The sequence below is a fragment of the Capra hircus genome, chromosome 9, assembly GCF_001704415.2.
Source record: "Capra hircus breed San Clemente chromosome 9, ASM170441v1, whole genome shotgun sequence".
NCBI lineage: Eukaryota > Metazoa > Chordata > Mammalia > Artiodactyla > Bovidae > Capra > Capra hircus.
In genome coordinates, this window is record NC_030816.1 from 66,897,137 (window position 1) to 66,914,961 (window position 17,825).

Here is a 17,825-nt window from a genome sequence, read left to right on the forward strand (position 1 = left end):
TCCATTCTCTTTGTGCCAGTTCCAGACTCTTGTACAAGATGGCACCAAAGACCATGGGAATAGATTCTTAATGTGCTATAGAAGGCATTGCTTCATTTTATACATTATAACCTTGAAACTTGTGTTTAGTGGCAAGAAATGGTTTCTGTTCCTCCTCTATATATTTTCATGCATCAATTAGAGATTGCTTATCCATATTAACTTTCATGTGCTTTTTGCAAAATTACATCTTTCTCATCTTTATTACCAGCTACTGTAAACCCTCCTAGTACTGCATCACCCACTGTCACCACTAACATGCCTGTTACTAACAGAACCGATAAACAAAGGAATGGTAAGAAATCATTACCTTTTATATTTGTAGTATGTCTGACTTGATGAACACCTGTATTCCAAAGATGGAAATATCTAATGTTCCAACAAATTGTCTGTTGTTAAAATCAATTGGTACATTTGCACATTTGCAAGACTAGTAAAATAAATATCATTTGATTGCCTTGAGTTCCCCAAATAACCAATGAAATGAGTACGCATCTAGTAACACATCTCTGAATTTTAGCAAAAATTTCTTTCAAAGGAAGCTTTCAGGGAAAGACATTAATTAAATGGAATGAGTTTGCATTATACTAGAGAGCCAAGAAGAAAAATATTTATGGCATTTTCAGGTTATTTGCTAAAAAAAACCTGTTTTAAAGAATTTTGCAATCTCAAAAAACTACATAATTTTAGTAATTTAATTTCTCACTGAGGCCAACGTTATGTTCAAACATTTGTGACATTTAGATAATTTTTATATGGTAATACTTTGCTCTTTGTTTTTATTTGTTGAGAAATAATGGCTACCTCCAGTATTCTTGCCTGGAGAATTCCATGGACAGAGGTGCTCAGTGGGCTACAGTCCATGGATTCGCAAACAGTCAGGCATAGCTGAGCAACTAACACGCACACACACATGCACACATTTAGAATGTGATTGGATATTAACTAAATCATAAATCAGTTTTTGATTGACAAAACTTCAAGTAACTGCCAATACTTCCTGTTTTTTCCTTGTACAAATACATTTCTGTTTATATTATTTATAATTTGCAAAGTTACGTAAGATAAGAAATGAACTGGGGAAATGTCAGGTTGATTATTTAATCTGCTACCTATATTGACTACATATATAGCTTTTTGGTAATTCAGAGTAAGTGGTTTCAGTTTCTTCTGAAAAAGAGAAATTCCAATCAGGTGACCACATCATTGCCTCAAACACAGTAATATTCTCAAATATGAGGTATTAGAAACAAAGGAATTTTCTCAACCTCAATCATTTAACTTGCAAGGCCAAGACATCTGTGATGTATCACCAGGGACCAAAACCCAGAGAAGAGAAACCCAGAGAAGAGCATAGTTTTTTTTTTTTCATTTTTTCTTTTGGCTTTGGGGGTTACATCAACTTCCTCTGTAAGGACATTTAAATTGAAAGTATGGAATATTTTACATGAAACGTAGATATAAATTTCATTAGGGTTATAAAGACGTTGATTCAGGGAAGTGTTTATGGTTATTCTGGTAGTTACGCCAAGGAGATTTATGATGGAGCAAAAATTCCAGCAACCCCCAAGAAAGCAAAAGCAGCTGAAATTTCCAGTGCATATTTCACATGGACTCTAGCCAGTAGATGGGAATATTATAATTCTAACTAAGTATTTCACTCTTTGTATGAACATACAAAGAGCCTCTGTGGCATTCGCCCTCTAGGACTGGCACATCCTCTACTGCCCAAGAACGTTTACATGATGCTTCAGAGTCCTCGACTTGGTGGAGTGGAGCTGTATTCACTCAATCATGTCATTTCTGACATTCTTGAAGAGAGCCTTGTTCAGTCCATCTCTCTCTGCGTCATAACCTTCATGGGCGTTTCAACAAAAAAAGCAAATGTTAGAATCAGTTCAAATGGTTTGATTTGGCTACTTTAAAGAAAGAAAACTTGAATTCAGATCATTCTTCATAAAAATGTAATCTGAGCACTTAAAAATATTTGAAAGTCCCCATGTTGTAGAAATAATCTCAAATTGTGTACTCAAATTTGTGCAGCATCTCAATTTTAGCACATCCTTGAACCATCTCTACTATTTATAATAGATTTTTTCCCCCTGAAATTGACTCACTTTTTAACTTAAACATTTATATTTATATGGGAAAATATCACAATTGTAAACTGAAACTAGTATTGCTTGTCTTAAAATAGAAGTGTAAAGTGAAAATAAATATAATGAAAACAATGCTACTGAATTCTCTCTATATCCGATTGCCTTCTCACATCTCAGCACTTGAGGCCTTCATTATTTTTTTTTAAAAGGGAGGGTTCCAAGACCCACTGTAATTAAGTTTTTTGTCTTTGGTATAGTTAAATTTGAAATAATTGAAAAGAGAATTACTTGTTTACCTTGTGAATAAATAGGATTTAATGTCCTATTCTAGACTATCTGAGATCATTCACATGCTATCAGCAATTTCAAATACACTTTTCTTGGGAAACTGATGTAGTAAACATTCTCAGGGCTCAGATCTGATATATTAGAGAATGCTGTTTTGTTCACTATAAGAAAGATACACAGCTATCAGATCTGTTATCTACCTTATCCAGTCTTATAAACTCTGCACTATCAAAGAAATCTACTATCAAAGAAATCTAATTCATTAGTCATGATTTGCTGGTGTGGTGAGGGAAGAGGGATTTAAATTGTTTGGCAATCCAGATGTATTTTTTGAGTATATCAAGAGAATTTGTTTTCATGGCTTTAGTGAAATGTCCCTATTCCCTTGCATAAAGTTTTTTTTTTGTTTGTTATTTTTCAATAGGATTTTAATCTGATAGTTCAGATTATATACTAAGAAAATCTTATCTTTTAAGCTACTTTTCACAAACATATTTCTATATGAGGAACAATTTAGGTATTCCCACAAATAACCTTTGTGCCTTTTCTACTGCATTCCCAAGAAAAGCTCTTGGACGTATTATTATTTCCATTCCAAATCATATGTTCCATGCTTGAAGCATCGCTGTACTGTGGCTGAATGTTAAACTTTTGTGAGGTTAGCACAAGCAGTCAAAGTAAGGAACTGACTCTGTTAGTCCTTATTATTCTTCTAAAAACCTACAAGTGCAAATTGTATCACTGCTTCTAGTTTCTCACATACATTTCACTACTCAAAAAATTCACTCTCAGGGTATTCATGTGGACCCAACAATCAATCTAGCTTTATATACCAAATAACTTAAAGAAATTGTATGTGTGATGAGCAGTACTCTAGTCATATAATAAATGCCACTGTCTACTATAATTCCCTCTGCACCAGTCAAAGGAGTCATCTTGAATGTAAAATAGCATTTAATTTTTACTTTAAAATCTATCTTTTCAAGTATATGTTTTAAAACCCACCTGTTCAAACCTACTTCATTCCCTTGAATGGAGAATAATCTCATTTCTAAATGTTCCAAAAAATTCTGAGAAGAATGTTAAGAAAATTAAAAAAGGAAAAGATCTACAGCCAGGCATATATTTTGATACCAGATCTGTTATGGCAAGTAATGGTTTCTTCTTTGAAGTTTTGTGGGGCTGGAAGAGTCATCTAATTGGAAAAAAGTGTCACGCATTCTTTAGACTGGGATGTCATTATTAGGACAATACATACAGCTTTTGAAGTCTCTGGAACAGATGAAGATTTGTGAATAGCTTTCTTATTGAGAAACCATAGGATTTATAGGAGAAGGTGACTTGATTACCAGGATGACCTGGAAAAGTCTGCATTGAGGTGTCTCAATTGTGCATTTTCTGCAGTGGCAATGCTTAAGTAAGTAAAGTCACTCAGTCGTGTCCAACTCTTTGTGACCCCGTGGACTGCAGCCCACCAGGCTCCTCAGTCCATGGGATTCTCCAGGCAAGAATACTGGAGTGGGTTGCCATTTCCTTCTCCAGGGGATCTTCCTGACCCAGGGATCGAACCCGGGTCTCCCGTATTGGAGGCAGATGCTTTAACCTAAGCCAGTTATTTCGCTGCAGTCCAAAACCTTTCTCACCAGACCTTCAGTGGATATTTTATCTTGCTTTAACAATTCATTCTTGCACATTTCTTTGGATTACTTGTTGACTGCATTACCCAAAAATTTTAAATAAGTATAAAAAGTAGACAGCATTGAATAATTTTTGCTGAATATATAAATATCTCATTCTGAGGCCTCTGAAGCAGGACTATATGAAAAAAGATCCATAGCATGGGCGAATCTCCAACACTTAGGGGTAGGTTGTTTGGTATAGTCATAGATTTTATTTGCCATAAACAACATAATACTGGAAGAGTCCTATAGGGATTTAGACTGACTCTGATATGGAATGTCTTTCTCATTTATAACAACAGTGAATTAGAAAAAAAAGTGAGAAATATTTTAAATTAAAAAAATCTTAAATGGGATTTCAGAAATGTGAGTAATTAAAAATACTCATTTTTAATATTTTGCAGGATTCTCCTGAGAGGGCAAGACTGTAATTCCTAACACAGACACATGCTTTAGGTCTCCATCTAGTGGTAGCTCGTCAGTTTTAATACTTAACTGGCATCAGGGAACATGCACAGAATACCCCTTGATTCCTAACATTGGTGTAGCATCTTGGACTTCTGGAACTTAAATTCCCTCTGAGTCATTCAGAATGTCCACGATTTGATATGATAAGGTCTACAGTGTAAATTTGTTTGTTTGTTTGCCTGACTTAATTATCATTTATTTTACATACACGCCTGTAATTTTTCATTCAGAATATTTTTTAAAGGAAGATAAAGTCAAGGTTATTAAAATATCTGAAGAGTTTTAGAAGCTGGACTTCCAATAACTTAGTATGCATAAATTAAATAAATATCCTTGGACTTACACTGATCTCATAGACATATTATTACATCTGGGAGTGGTGATTTTTTTTTTTTTTAAGCATGAGTTTCTGACCCCTATACTGGAAAACATTCCTTTAGGAGTGTGACTGGAATTTGCATTTTGGTAGATTTGGGAGTTCCTAGGAGATATACTTTTGTACTTTTATGTACTACTTCCCCCAAATCTTCATTAAATCTTTTCCCCACTGTTTTAATAATACAGTTTTACATTTGCTATGCATATTTTGGCTTCCCCAGTGGCTCAGAAGTAAAGTCTCCACCTACAATGCAAGAGATACAGGTTTGATCCCTGGGTTGGGAAGATCCCCTGGAGAAGGAAATGACAACCCACTCTAGTATTTTTGCCTGGGAAATTCCATGGACCGAGGAACCTGGAAGTTTACAGTCCGTGGAGTTACAAAAGAGCTGGACATGACTGAGCGACTAAACAACAAACAACGTGTATTTTACTCATGTTTCTAAGCATGGAGATAGATGATTGATTGACAATAATGAAGAATCAATATACTTTCTCTGCATGATCTACCATATTTAAAAAGAGTCTTTTTCTCATTACTATTTGTAGTAAGATATCCTTTAGCACATATCTAGAGAAATTTAGCAAACCCTGGCTGGTCAGTTTGATTTTTATTAAAAAAAAATGTGTATATATATATGTATGGCAGACTACTTTAAAGATTGCACTTCTCTCCTGCAAAAAAGCACAACTTCCTTCTGATATAGGATTTTCTTTTACAAGCAAGTCCAGTTGAAAGTCCATCTGCAAATATTCTTTGTTTTTTCCTCCTTTACTTGATACAATTGACGGTACTTATGGAATTTTGATGAGAAAATCTGGTGAAAATGAACCCAACAACTTAAATAGAAGAAAATGCTTTAGTGGGGCAGGGGAAAGAGGATAGAGAGAATAAGGGTCTGTGGGTGAAAAATATGTGATACCTGTTCTTTTCCAAATTAAATTCTGCCCATCATCTTACTCAAGTTTTCACATCTCAAACTATCATTCTTCATAATGTTAGAAAAGGATAATTTTTGGTTACAGGAAATCAAATTATACATGAAAAATCATTTAACAGACAGTAGGGAGAAATGTATAGAATTAAGAATTATGAAGGAACATTTATAGGTGATAATTTAGAAGCAATGACTTATCTATAAGTAAACTAAATGATAACTATTTCTAAAAAGTTGCAAGGTCACTGAAAATGACCTGTACAGAAAATTTCTGTACCTATGTAGAAGGCATTTCTTAGTTGCTCAGTAGTGTCCAACTCTTTGCTTCCCCATGGGCTATACAGTCCATGAAATTTTCCAGGCCAGGATACTGGAGTGGGTAGCCTTTCCCTTCTCCAGGGAATCTTCCTAACCCAGGGATCGAACCCAGGTTCCTGCATTGCTGGTAGATTCTTTACCAGCTGAGCCATAGGGGAAGACCTTGTATGAAATTATGTCATTATAAATGTAAGCTGATAATTGTATGACTGTAAAATATAACTAATGGACTGAATCCTATTTCCAATGGACAGATGGGATTATTTATAGAATTTCCATAGTGATTCAAAACATCCTTCCTCACCCCGAGGTGAAAGTACAGAGCAAGGTGGCAGAATGGGTAAGTGGATTGTAAAATTTCTGTTTGGGGGCTTTAAACTAATCTCTGGGAATCTGGGAAACACTCTGCTGTCTAACTGAACCCACAGATCATACTGAAATAAAGATACTGTTCATTATAAATGTATGGAAGTGTAAGTGAAGTATTGCACCTTTGAATAGAAAGTGAGGTATAGTTGAATAAAGGACAAGAAAGTGAGCCTAATGGGCTATTATGTCAAATAAGAAAAGAACAGCACAAATGGAAAAGTATTTTGAGAGGTATCTTTATTTACGGTAATAGTTGTACATTTTTAGCACTGTTTTTGAGTCTTTGATTAAAAAACCAAGCGTATAAAAAGTATATCATGAATATCTTCCACCCATCCTTGACACTCATCTGCCTGGAAACCAACTGATCTGCTTGAAAATCACTGTGAATTTTTCCTGTTTTTTTTCCCAAGAATTTGTGAATGTAAAAGAAAATGACTATACATTCTTATGTTTTTCTTTTTACATTAAAAATAGAATATTGTACACACCATTCTACACTGTACTAGATATTTGGGTTATAATTTATTTAACCAGTATTCTGCTGGTGGAAATTTGGGTAATTTCTAATTTAAAAAACTGAACATTTTATTTTATTATTTTATAAATGCATGTTATATATATACATTATATAAATATATAAATACATTTTATAAATACATGTTAATGATTTTTTCCTTCTCTGATATAATATGAAAAATTTAATTTCCCATAGGTTTATATTTTTTATTATTTTATTTCCTATCTACAGCATACTTTGGGACCCTGTACTGCTTTTATTTACTACTACAGTTCAGACAATTTTTGTGGAAAAAGTAATTTGTCATTTAGGTATACATTCTGAAGTAAGAAAAATGGGTTTCTTATGTGGTAGGGCATATACCAAGGCCGCATTTCTAATAAATGTGGCCTCGGTAGCAAAAAAATGTTACACCATACACTGAGAGATAGTGATGATAATACTTTATATATATAAAACTATATGTACTTTCTTCAGATATGTGTATATGTATATACAGTTGAAGAATGGTAGGAAGACATAGTTTTATTTTTAAAGGCTGTACCCTTTGCAACAAGTTACCCACAGAAAACAAAAGTATGTAATTAACAACTCTGTTACAAAAATTGAGGCGGGGGAGTAAAATCTAGTGGAAATCCAAGAAAAGTACTACTGTCAACTTTCTGGAATGACATATTAACCTTAGTAGCTAATTCAAACACTAGATGTATTGAATTTCTAAATGGAGAGAGAGCTTTACTGAATGAGTTTAATCTTGCATCCCATTTTCTTTCACATTCTTCTTTCTGCTTTTTTAAAGTCAGAATGTTTTCAAAAGATAAAGTTTTTAAATTTATTTTATTGAAGTATAGTTGATTTTCAATGTTGTGTTAGTCAAAAGATAGAATTCTTTATTCTCATTCTCAAATGAACCACTTCTAATGTTATTAATTCTGTAAATCAGCATCCATTGGGGAGTTTATGCTTTAGGCAAGGTATAATTTTACATTTGTATTTATTTCATGCATGGTTTTCAACATAGCATCATTTTTCATCTGAAACTAAACTTAAATGGACATTTCTCCTTAAGACGTAAGATACAAAAGCAGGTGTTTGGTAATAGAGAAAGTATAAGTGGTGTCCCTATTTCATATTATTACTATTTACAATTTAAAAATAATTTAATGCTTCTTTCCAGAATTTCCTAGAATTTACATTCAATTAAAAAATGCTCACAAGGAAGGCTAAATGTGTGTATGAAGTGAAGTGAAATGAAGTGAAGTGGCTGTTGTGTCCGACTCTTTGCGACCCCATGGACTGTAGCCTACCAGGCTCCTCCATCCCTAGGATTCTCCAAGCAGGAATACTGGAGTGGGTTGCCATTTCCTTCTCCAGGAGATCTTCCCAACCCAGGGATCAAACCTGGGTCTCCCATATTGCAGGCAGACGCTTTACCATCTGAGCCAAACAAGACCTAAAAAAACTCTTTGGAGGTGATATATAAATAAGAGAATTTCATGTCAGTAAAGAAATCAAAATATTTTGTGATTGTATTGGACATATGGAAAGGTTTTTTTTTTTTTTCATGGAGAGGAATCCCTTGCTTCATTAAAAAGTTTAGTGCTGAGACCCATAAAAATTGTTAAATGACCACATAATTGTCAATAACAATCCTCCATAATGTTGATCTTTGTTTTTAAAGGTCTATATTGTTAATTTATCATTTTTCTTACTACTGATATTCTTATAAGATGATAATTGCTAGAACAACATGTGTTAATGCACCTCGGTGTTTGTTGAATGAAGAACGTGGAAGGTGTGTATTGTGCTAGTTTCCTGTGTACTCTATTGTGGATAAGTTCTCAGTGTTACAGCTGACTTGAAAGCCCATTGTAGAGAAAGCCCTAATAATACAGGCTAAAGAGGAAAGTATAATGTTTCCATTCAGATAGACTTGGGTTCCAGTCTGGGATCTGTTACTTCTTGGTTGCAGCTGGGTGAGCTATTTCATCTCCGTGAAACTTAGTTTCTTCGTGTAATGGGTGGGAGGATAGTGCAGATAATACCTATCTCATTAGCTGTTGTGAGAATGAAAGAAAAAACATTGGTAAATTTCTTGGCATACAGTGTCTCAGTAACTGTTATCTGTACCTTTCTTTCATTCCTTTAGCTCTTTGGAATTTTCCCAGAGTCTTATTCCAATAACAATTAAGGGGAGAGAAGAAACTGGATTTAAGTTTCTTTTTTTTTAGGTGTTAATTCAAACTCACCATTTCCATTGTATTTTCAGCTCAATTCAACTTTCCAGAATTGGAACTACACTGTGTATGTGGTTAATATCAGGTAAGTGACAGAATAAATTGAGAAATAGAAAGCAGTGTCTAGGGGACTTGCCTAGAGGCCAGTGGTTAAGACTCTTTGCTTCCACTGCAAGGGGCACAGGTTCGATTCCTGTTAGAGAAACTAAGATCCCACGAGCTGCAAGGTATAGCGCCTTCCCCTTTCCCTCCCCCTGCCACGTGCAAATAAACAGGAGTGTCTGATTTACTACTACTCTCTCTCTGTGGTTATACCTCCACACACATACACATGAAAATACAGAAATACACACTATACTCATAATCTTTCTAAATAACTCCATATATTATATCATTGCTTTGCACAAAAAGCTTCAATAGTGCAGTAATGGTTTAAAAAATTTTTGATTGTAGATCCCAATCATTTTTTTAAAAATGTAGCTTGTACTCCCAAAATATATTTGTAATTTTAAATAAATTTTATGTATGCATGTGTGTACGTGTATATTACTTAACCAATATATGTTATCATGTAATATAAATAGAAATTAGTTGCTTCTCACACACCAGTAGATCATCAAGAGCACTCCCTGGTTTGCATGCACCTGTTTGAAGACCATTTTTTCTATAAAATAAGACATCTACAGTGGGATTGCATCCTAGCTTTTCAAAATTAACTTTCACTAATCTTCTATTTAAATACTCCATGAATCTCTAGCAGAAGAGATTTTCTACCTGTGTTATCTACCTGTCTTCCTCTGCACCTTGATTTTATCGTTTTACAGTTTCTAAAGTGTATTTGTGCTGTTCTTTGCTTAGTCACTCAGTCATGTCTGACTCTTTGCAACCCCATGGACTATAGCCCACCAGGCTTCTCTGTCCATGGGATTCTTCAGGCAAGAATACTGGAGTCAGTTGCCATGTCCTCTTCCAGGGGATCTTCCCAACCCAGGGATCAAAGCCAGGTCTCATTTACTGTCCGAGCCACCAGGGAAGCCTTAAACATGTATTCTATGAACCTGAGATATATCAATAATGTATCTCGCAGAAAAGAGGATCAAAGGGTGAAATTAGTTCAGGAGCAAGTTTCTGTATATCTGAGCATCTCAGGTTCTCTCATGTACTGATATGCGTTACGAAATTTTCGAAAGAGAGAGGTCATGTAGTTCCAAGTTTTATTTGGCCAAGGAGCTGATTTGTCTCAGGCTTAAGAAGGAACTAGGACCTCTAAAGACACATTTGCTAACACTGGCTTAGAACATCCTCTCTGCCTCTTCCTCTCACCTCCTCAAGTTCTGTTGCTGATCATGCAGCGGATGAGGTTGATAATGAATATGCACACGTGCATGCTAAGTCGCTTCAGTCGAGTCTGACTCTTTGCGACCCTGTGGACCATAGCCCGCCAGGCTCCTCTGTCTATGCGGATTCTCCAAGCAAGAATACTGCAGTGGGTTGCCGTGCCCTCCTCCAGGGGATCTTTGTGACCCAGGGATCAAACCCTTGTCTCTTACATCTCCTGCATTGACAAGCGGGTTCTTTATCCCTAGTGCCACCTGGGAAACCCTGATAATGATATATCTGTTTGTATTCACAGTTTTCACCTGAGCACTGGAGAGGACAAGATTAAAGTGAGGAGAAGCGTTGTGACTGACCAAAGGTAACGTTGACAAGGTCTCGTAGAAAATGTGACATCTTTTCTTGTGTTCTCTGTTTTGAATGTCCTGTAGAGAAATAAAATCAAGGAGGTAGGAGAGAAATGTTTATTTTGAGTAGCACATTTAAATTATTTCTTTAGCCCTAATGAACAAATCTTCCTTTTTTCCTATAGTTAAAACTGTAATATAAGCCGACTCAGAAATATACATCTGATAAAAAAATAATTCAGAATTGGAACATTTATTATTTTTAGTATTGATAATTCCAGTTTGTGATAACCTATTGCTTATTATTTGAAATTTCATAGACCTTCAAAGAAGAAAAAATAATGATAGTGTTAAGTAAAGTACTTATGTACAGTAGCATCTAATAATATGGGTAATAGGTGCTGAAATATTTTCAGCATTCAAAGCCATCAGCTAATTTTCTGAAGTCTTCATTTTTAAATTTATATCAAGGTCATGACTTAAGCAAGCAGGTAATTTAATAGCTATGTTCATCATATATAAATAGTGGGCATTTAAAAACCAACTGTTCAAGAGTGCTATGTAGTGAAAAAAACAATGTAAACTCCCAAGGAAAATACATGAAGTTGTGTCAGGTAGTATACTGCATCTCCACAGAATAAAAAAAGTCAGCTGAAATGTAAAAGTTTACATCTCTTACTCAGTTTCAATTGACTGAATTGATATGTGTATTTACAACTATAGAGATGGAATATATTTCTTTCCAGGTCATATATTCTTATAAGAGAAGCTAGTAATAAAATTTCATATGAGAGTTGACCAGAGAGTTTTCTTATTTTTTCTTTTTCTATTCAGAAAAATACATTAGAAAAACGCACGTTTCTCTATGCATTAGAAAAACACATGTCTTTAAGATTATATTTCAAATTTACCATTTCTGTGTATGTTCAACAGACTGGATTGGACCATCTGATTAGGGAAAGTTATTGTTTATTTTCTAGAATTGTTCCTTTTTCTTTATGATCTGAAGATCAGAGTAATGTATTTAATGTATCTTAACACTGTCTTCTTGATGGTAACAGGATTTTTCTCCTTGATTTAGCCAAATAAATTCTTCTCCAAACCTTACTGCTAGATCATATTGAACCTGGAATAATGGATCCACAATTATCTGGGTAACTTTGCTGGACACTTTGTCTTGCAGTTGGAGCAGCCCTAGTTCAAAGTGTCTCCAATGCTATCCCCTCTTCATAGGACTCAAACTCAGATTCTAATAATGCAATTTGATGAGAACAACCAAATAAAACATTTTCCAGAAGTATAAAATATATTAAACTCATGCCCTTTGAAAGCATTATCACCCTCATCCTGACCACCTTTATAACCTTCATCACAGCATCTCCTTGGAAACTTCATGTTAAGGTAGGTAACATCCTGCCCTTTCAACCAGTGACAAAGCTAAGACCACATAAATTGCCCAACATCAACCAGCCAATGTGAGAAGCCAAGATTTCTGACTACATGCTCCCATGCTCTGGTCCCATTTACTGTGATTCTTCTATTCCCTGATGATACTAAAATCAGTCATCATGAATATACGTCCACACCTTAGAAACTCTTGTTGGAAAGACATTTAAATTCGTGGAATCTCAGTTTCCTGTCTGTAACGCCAGTGGGTAATTTTATAAAAAATTATAGGGAGAATGAACTTGGAGTGTATATGGGAAAATCCGTACATTTTGTTTTTCTTTGGTATGAGCTTCTGGCATTGCTTTAAAATTTGTTCTTACCATCTTTATCTCCATCTTTCCTTTCTGCTCTCTGTTGCTTTTATGCTCATGGATGAACCTTTGTGATCTCTCATAGGTTTTCTCAAAGTTACAATCTGCTAGTCTTACACATATTCTTTTTTTCCCCAACCTTTCCTTTCAACTGAACTGTAACACCTAACACAAACCCTAGCTTTAGATAATGCTATCATAATCTATTGCCTAGACAGACAGGAAACCAGAGCCACAGAGACTGATTTATTCAATTAAAGAATGACTGATAGTAACAACAGATAGAACTGGATTTTGCAGAACTGTAAAATAGTTTCAGTTTCCAGGATGAGAGAGGGAAACAACACAGATAAGAAGTGAAAATGCATGGTCATTCTTGAATTGCTGAATTTGGGTCAGTACCATCCGAAACATACTGTTTTCTCAATATTCAAGGAAAGTAAAAGTTCACATTGCCAGCTCTTAAGTTCTCAGTTACTGGAGTGGTGAAGTTTAGCATCCAGTAATAATTTAATCAAGGGATATTTTTTTAATAAGTCATTTAAAAATTATTATAACAGTTCAACATTATATTCACATCTGCGTTTTTCTCATCCTGAAATATGACGTCTATATGAACAGTAAGCAGTAAGTGATTTTAGAGATAAATAGCTCTTCAGAGTAAACTATGAGAATTGTGAAGCACAGATATTTCGGGGGAAAATAGGGCTATTTTAAAATTTCACCTAACGTTGAATATTAAAGATTTCAGTTATTTTTCTTCTTTTTAGTGTCACAAATATGTTACTACTTTATTTCATTTATGTTGATACCCATAGTATTTCATAAATCAAATATGCCACTGCCTCTCCTCTGAGGACTTCGTAGTTATTTCAGAAACAATGCTACTGGGTTCACTTTGGCATCTTTTGCTTTCCCTTTTGACTATGTGTGTGATTGCAAGTGAACAGGAAATTATATTACTTTAAATTGTAGAACCAGAGTTTTGGTGGGTGTTTTAGGATATATATCTCTGCTTCCCATAGAGATACTTTCTTTTCAAAGACAAGCCAGTTCAAGCAATATATAAACTTCTTCAGTAACATGCCAGCCAATTACTGAGTGAATTTCAAGTACTTATTTTGTAACTTTTCAGTGTACAGATTACTAGTAAATGCTTCATGGAGATAGAAAAGCATTTTATCACAATTCTGGAGAAGCTTGCAACATATTAGTAAATAATAAGAGTAATTTAAAAGTTAATTGTTTAATCAGATTAGTTAAAATTCTAATTTTCCTTAAAAAACTTTGTTTTTGACTTTAAAGAAACAGTATAGAATTAACCACAAATATGATTCTTTCTTGCATGTATGCTATAAAATATTAAATATTTATTAAAAGAAATGGGGTAATAAGATAGATAATGTATGCAGTATTCTATAAAATGTTCATATTGAGATTTTTTAAGGTTATAAGTTTTAAACACTTTTTTAGCATTATAATTTGTACAGGGACAGAAGTCTTTGAATGCTTTGATGTATTTCTTAAATCTCAGCACTTCACAGTTACCCTCTTACTACCATATGCAAATGTTCTGTTTTTCCACCAAAAAAAAATCTGACTGGTCAGCAATGGCAACAACAATTCTATCTGAATTGTTTTCCTAGGTTGGTGATTTTGGCCCTTTTGGTTTATAATGCTACCAACAATCCCACTTTAGAAGGAAGAACCATTCAGCAGAAGCTTTTAAGAAATAATGAGTCCCTGGATGAGGGCTTGAGGCTACATACAGTGAATGTGAGACAACTGGGTAAGTGCCTTTAATTGTTTTATTATATGTATTTATGTGACTATAGAACAGGTTAAGTTGAAACAAAATCAACAAAAATATTCTTCCTTTGTGTGTTTACTTATTTAAAGCTATTTTTCTGATGATGTTGGTGACATTTTTAACAAATGCGTGACAAGGTTAGCATAAAAGATAGCACCTTGATACCTATGAATCCAAGGGAATGAAAGAGGCAGATGGAAGTTGATACCCTATTTTAGGAATCTGTTGTGAAAATACTAAGAATATGAGCAAAATGCCAAGATAACCTTGACCAGAGTTCGCTTCAACTTTAGGAATAAAGAGAGCGTGTGTATGTGCATATGGGATCTCCAATAAAGTAAATCTTATAAAAGACAATTTCTTGTTATGAAACATCCTCTTCTCTTATGTTCTCTGTCTCTGTTAATGATACCACCATCTATGCAGGAATAGACCAAAAATCTGGGAGTTATCCCAAACCCAGATGGCTTTTGTCACGCAAGTGTATGTTCCTCGATTCTTTGTCTCGTCACAACAAAGATTTGGAGTGACGGACATTAAAGCCCCCTCGGCGTATCATAGCTCTCAGGTCTCAGATAGACCGTGTTATAGCTCTCAGGTCTCGAATGGACCATGTTATAGCTCTTAGACAAATCAGTGTTACAGCTCAGTGTTACGGCTCTATTTTATTTAGAAGATAGCAGGAAAATCCATCTTCGAGGCGTGAGGGCACGTTGATCTAAAGACACCAGAAGAGCGCCCCAGCGCGCGGGAGAGAGAGAGCTGGCTCAGGCTCCTCTATATGTTTCTCTCTCCCTGGGCCTGTCCTATGTAAATTGGGCCGGCCAGGAGTGTTGTTTGTTTTACCTGAGGTCCTCACTCCGGTCCTCGGACCTTCTTTTGTTTCATTTTCGTGGGCTTTTCCCTTCCTTGTCTGTGGCCACCACCATTTTGGACTCCTTTCCCCTGTTCTACCTGCCTAACTGTTTCCTGCCTGGATGCCACTCACATCCTAACCTCCAGCCATAGGCGTGGTGCCGCCAGCACTTCCCCAGACATGCTGTGCTCTTTTCTTTCTTTGCCCACATTTCTTTCCTCCCCTCTCACTGCCCACCTGATGATCACCTACATGGTATGAAGGATAGCCCAAAGTCGCCTCTTCTGTGAAGCCTTTTCTAACATCATTATGGACAAATAGCTATCACTGCCTGGGAGCCTCCACCTCGTGCTGTCCACAGACCTAAAGTACCATCCATATAGAAAACTTGAATTTGACTGGACTTGTTTGTGTTCTCATATATATTTCCTTTAACCAGAAATTTCCTCTGGCTTGAGAATACATCTTATTTTTCTCTTAACACTCTCACTTCCCACCTCCTTCCCAGCAACCAGCACATTCCTGAGCATTTAAATGCATGAATAAATAAATGAATGCCCCTTGATGGGCATCTTTGAGAAAAATAAATGGATCAAAAACATGGATAACAAAAAGTAAAGTAGTCGTTCTAATGTTATGATGACAGCTAACTAGGTGAATTAGTAGAGCTCAAAAGAAAGGGAAACTTTGACACATTTCCTTAGACACACACTTAGGAAGTTGAAGTGAGTGAAGCAGATATTCCTCAGCCTCTAAAAGCATGATTATGACTGCAGCCAGAATTGCAGTGCAACAAGGAAGCAGGCATCCTTGCTTCTCTGAGGAAACCCTCATCTCTAATGTGTCAGCATGCACAGTCTCCATGGGGTCTGCATCTGTAGTTCAACCAACCTTGGATTGACAATATTTGGGAGGAAAAATTCAGACAGTTCCAGAAAGCAAAACTTGAATTTGCCGTGCCTGGCCAACTGTTTACCAAGCGTATGCATTGTATTTAAAACTATGTACATAGCATTTACACTGTATTTATTATTGTAAGTAATCTAGTGATGATATAAAGTATACAGGAGGATGTACGTAGGTTGTTGCAAATGTTACTACATTTTACACAAGGGAAATGAGCTTTCTCAGGTATCAGTATACTGGCAGGGAGAGGAATGTGTTTTCTGGAACCAGTGCCTCAAGGATACAGGGGGATGAGTAGAATACAAAGGCTTCCCTTTCACACATAGGGGTCTCCACAGAAGAAGGAGCTTGATGAATGTAGTTTGTGGCTGACAAAGGAGCCCATGAGGACCAGCCTTATCTCTGTTCCTCAGAGGTTGAGGAATCCCTGAACAGCTCTCTCTGCACACTTGGACGTGTAATTCACACCACTTAGAGCTTCCCATGGAGAAGGCAATGGCACCCCACTCCAGCACTCTTGCCTGGAAAATCCCATGCACGGAGGAGCCTGGTAGGCTGCAGTCCATGGAGTCGCTAGGAGTCGGACACGACTGAGCGACTTCACTTTCACTTTTCCCTTTCACGCATTGGAGAAGGAAATGGCAACCCACTCCAGTGTTCTTGCCTGGAGAATCCCCGGGATGGGGGAGCCTGGTGGGCTGCCATCTATGGGGTCGTACAGAGTCGGACACGACTGAAGTGACTTAGCAGCAGAGCTTCCCAGGTGGTGCTTGTGGTAAAGAATCTGCCTGTCAGTGCAGGAGTTCGATCCCTGGGTCGGGAAGATCCCCTGGAGGAGGAAACGACCACCCACTCCAGTATTCTTGCCTGGAAAATTCCATGGACAGAGGAACCTGGCAGGCTACAGTCCGTGGAGCCACAAAGAGTCAGGACTGAGCACGATGCTACTATACCACTTAAATTCCATATTGTATTGTTATTCTGTAGAAAGTGAAGTGAAGTCACTCAGTCGGCTCTTTGTGATCCCTTGGACTGTAACATACCACACTCCTCTGTCCATGGGATTTTCCAGGCAAGAATACTGCAGTGAGTTGCCATTTCCTTCTCCAGAGGATCTTCCTGACCCAGGGATCTAACCCAGGTCTCCCGCATTATAGGCAGACGCTTTATTGTCTGAGCCACCAGGGAAATCCTTAGGGCTTCCCTGATAGCTCAGTTGGTAGAGAATCTGCCTGCAATGCAGGAGACCCTAGTTCGATTCCTGGGTCGGGAAGATCTGCTGGAGAAGGGATAGGTTACCACTTCAGTATTGTTGGGCTTCCCTTGTGGCTCAGCTGGTAAAGAATCCACCTGCAATGCAGCAGACCTTGCTTCTATAGAAAAATTTCTACCAATTGGGAAAAGAAAAGCTCAGAATATAGATAGAAAAGTTATTTAAATATTTAACTGGTAACTACTCTACCGGTTTCCGGTAGTCT

At 36.3% G+C, this 17,825-nt stretch overlaps 1 protein-coding gene across 6 annotated transcripts in view; it reads left to right on the forward strand.

The window, feature by feature from the left end:
- ADGRG6 (adhesion G protein-coupled receptor G6) overlaps nucleotides 1-17,825 on the forward strand; it is a 152,849-nt gene that overhangs the window by 85,514 nt on the left and 49,510 nt on the right. For 4 of the 6 annotated variants that reach the window (XM_018053276.1, XM_018053278.1, XM_018053279.1 and 1 more), the window contains exons 6-10: nucleotides 251-334; nucleotides 6,462-6,547; nucleotides 9,366-9,418; nucleotides 10,967-11,029; nucleotides 14,422-14,564. In XM_018053276.1, coding sequence (XP_017908765.1) covers nucleotides 251-334; nucleotides 6,462-6,547; nucleotides 9,366-9,418; nucleotides 10,967-11,029; nucleotides 14,422-14,564 — 429 coding nt within the window. The remainder of the gene's footprint in view (nucleotides 1-250; nucleotides 335-6,461; nucleotides 6,548-9,365; nucleotides 9,419-10,966; nucleotides 11,030-14,421; nucleotides 14,565-17,825) is intronic. The other 2 variants (XM_018053277.1, XM_018053280.1) reach the window with 1 other exon arrangement.